This window comes from the organism of the source record quoted next, assembly GCF_019968985.1.
Source record: "MAG: Porospora cf. gigantea B chromosome Unknown PgB_NODE_4873_length_2037_cov_121.331, whole genome shotgun sequence".
Classification (NCBI taxonomy): Eukaryota; Apicomplexa; class Conoidasida; order Eugregarinorida; family Porosporidae; genus Porospora; species Porospora cf. gigantea B.
The window spans coordinates 1-2,037 of NW_027179051.1; the positions used below are offsets into that span (position 1 = coordinate 1).

Consider the following 2,037-nt stretch of genomic DNA (forward strand, 5'->3'; position numbering starts at 1 on the left):
TTCTGTTAGATGCCTTTGGCGGCATGTGTATCACTCTGATTTGTGTGAGCAGCTCGCCTTAGGATCACCCAGGTAACGCTGTTCATATTGCTCCATGGGATATCAGCCAGAGCAGCGGCTGGCTCTGGTCTCAAGCGTGCTGTAAGTATCGCCGACAAGGCTTACTCTGAGTTCCAACCCAACGTCATGGTGGCGTCTTCCTCCGGCTGCATCGTAGCCCTGCAAATGACTTCTCCCAAGCTGCCTACTCTCTTTATCTGTCCGCTCGCAGAGTACTACCGACGTTTCATGAATATCAGCCGCAAGCCATCCGTTGCGGACTTCCCCAAGATCATAATTTTGCATGGATCTCGAGACCGCGAGGTGAAGGTGGTGGACTCTATACGGCTGGTGGAAACAGGGCAAATGCGCCAAGCGAAACTTGAGGTCGTGGAGGACACTCACCGATTGGCTGGGGTAATTGACGATGACTACCTGTGAGTTACTGGGCTATCTGTTATCAGTGCTTTTTGTGAAGAGCTTTATGCCATTTCCCAAGGTAACAGTGCGCATGATTTGTGAGAATGTCGGGTCACGATAGTGAGTGTCGGGGGTCAGGTTCAAAGTGACAACGAGGAAATTTCGGGTGGGACTCGGACGTTGGCTAAGTCCTCCGGGGACGGCGCCTTCGCTAGATAATGCGCCTCGGCAGCGTGGTTCCGCTGGACAGCTTTCGTGGTTCGGTGGAGGTTGTAGAACCGAATCTCCCCGTTCGACATTTTCTTATCTCGTGTTAACAGACGGAAGAAGGCGGAGTGGCCCACAATGAGAACGCAGCGCTCTGGCTCTAGTGCGAGCGCATGGAGAAAGGCATTAACGCGCCGCTTAGCGTGAGTTGCAGGCTCAGGAGATGCGGAAACCAACGGAATCGCACCAAGTATCCACTGCTTCACCGACGTAACTGGTCTGTGAGACCCGAAATTGTAAGGCTTCAGTTCTCCCCACCACCAATCGTGGAAGGTCTGTGTCAGACGCTAGTGAAACTCACTCCCTCTGATTCGTGGGCCAGCGAAAAGTCAAAAAGAGAGGTGTCGTACTGATGAACCAGCACTGAACACCGAGAACCTAGGTCTGCGTTGGTCACCACTTGCTCGGTAATCAAAGGGCAGACCATCACGGGACGTGGAAGGTTCCCCAATGCTCCAACTTGCACTACGGCTTGGGTAGTTTGTAAACACCGACTTAGCGGGCTGCAGATAACTCGCTGGACAGCCCAACCTTCGGAGCAGTCCGAAGGGGTAGTAGTCCTTGAAATAGAGGCAGGGGAGGACTCGCTGGTCTCAGACGACACGGACGAGCCATGTGCGGGCCAAGTCCAGCTTGTCACTGACTTGGACCCCTCTGACAGCAGTAAGGGGAGGCCGAAATTTTGTCTCAACGTTTGGCCAGCCCATACGGACTGCAGGGTGCCCAAGTCGGTCAGGGACGGGTCTCGGACTGTGGTAGGGCCCCTCGTTACCCACTAGAGTCAAGCTGTGTCCACTTTTCGCGAGATCGGCGGGCGAACAGGTCTCCCAAGCGCCGGCAGCGCATTTCACTCAGAGCCTGGTTGAAGCACGACTGTCCGTGTCGGATTAGGATAAGGTTTATGACTGTGCCTGTGAGAACTCTGACCTACCTTCATCCGTGCCTGCACTGCACCTCTGTTGATTCATTTCTGCGATTTCATAGTTATCCAACGAGAGATTCGTCTAGGCATCAAACACACTTCAGTCACCCTGTGGCTACAGAGCATGCTCCACGCTCTGTGACATGTCATTATGACTTCATTTGCTCTGCTGGCAGAGGTGGTGTGTTACGATTCTACGATAATGGCAGTGATTCTACGATAATGGCAGTGATTTCTACGATAATGGCGGTCCCAGCTACAACAACGAGATACTCGTCACAATGCATTGTAGTGACAGATTCCTAAAACGTGTTTTCTAAAAGGCTCAACCTATTGCGTTTTTGTTGCTTGAAACCACTTAATCGAACAGAGAGAATCCCATGTCGTCG

The 2,037-nt window shown here is 52.6% G+C and overlaps 2 protein-coding genes across 3 annotated transcripts; one reads left to right on the plus strand and one right to left on the minus strand.

Annotated features, from left to right (window-relative positions):
• Positions 1-72: 72 nt before the first annotated feature.
• Positions 73-480, plus strand: KVP17_004424 (uncharacterized protein; the record flags this gene model as incomplete). Of its 2 annotated transcripts, none has more annotated exons than XM_068522596.1 (1): positions 73-480. In XM_068522596.1, a coding segment is annotated over one exon (408 nt), but the record flags the coding sequence as incomplete, so codon positions are not given. The 2 variants fall into 2 exon arrangements, with proteins under 2 accessions (XP_068373773.1, XP_068373774.1); XM_068522597.1 differs by having other exon boundaries at positions 187-480.
• Positions 481-599: 119 nt separating this feature from the next.
• Positions 600-1,572, minus strand: KVP17_005336 (uncharacterized protein; the record flags this gene model as incomplete). Its single annotated transcript, XM_068515142.1, has 3 exons — positions 600-1,001; positions 1,028-1,476; positions 1,503-1,572. The coding sequence occupies 3 exons, from the start codon at positions 1,570-1,572 to the stop codon at positions 600-602; spliced, it is 921 nt and encodes a 306-aa protein (XP_068373775.1).
• Between the last annotated feature and the right edge of the window lie 465 nt (positions 1,573-2,037).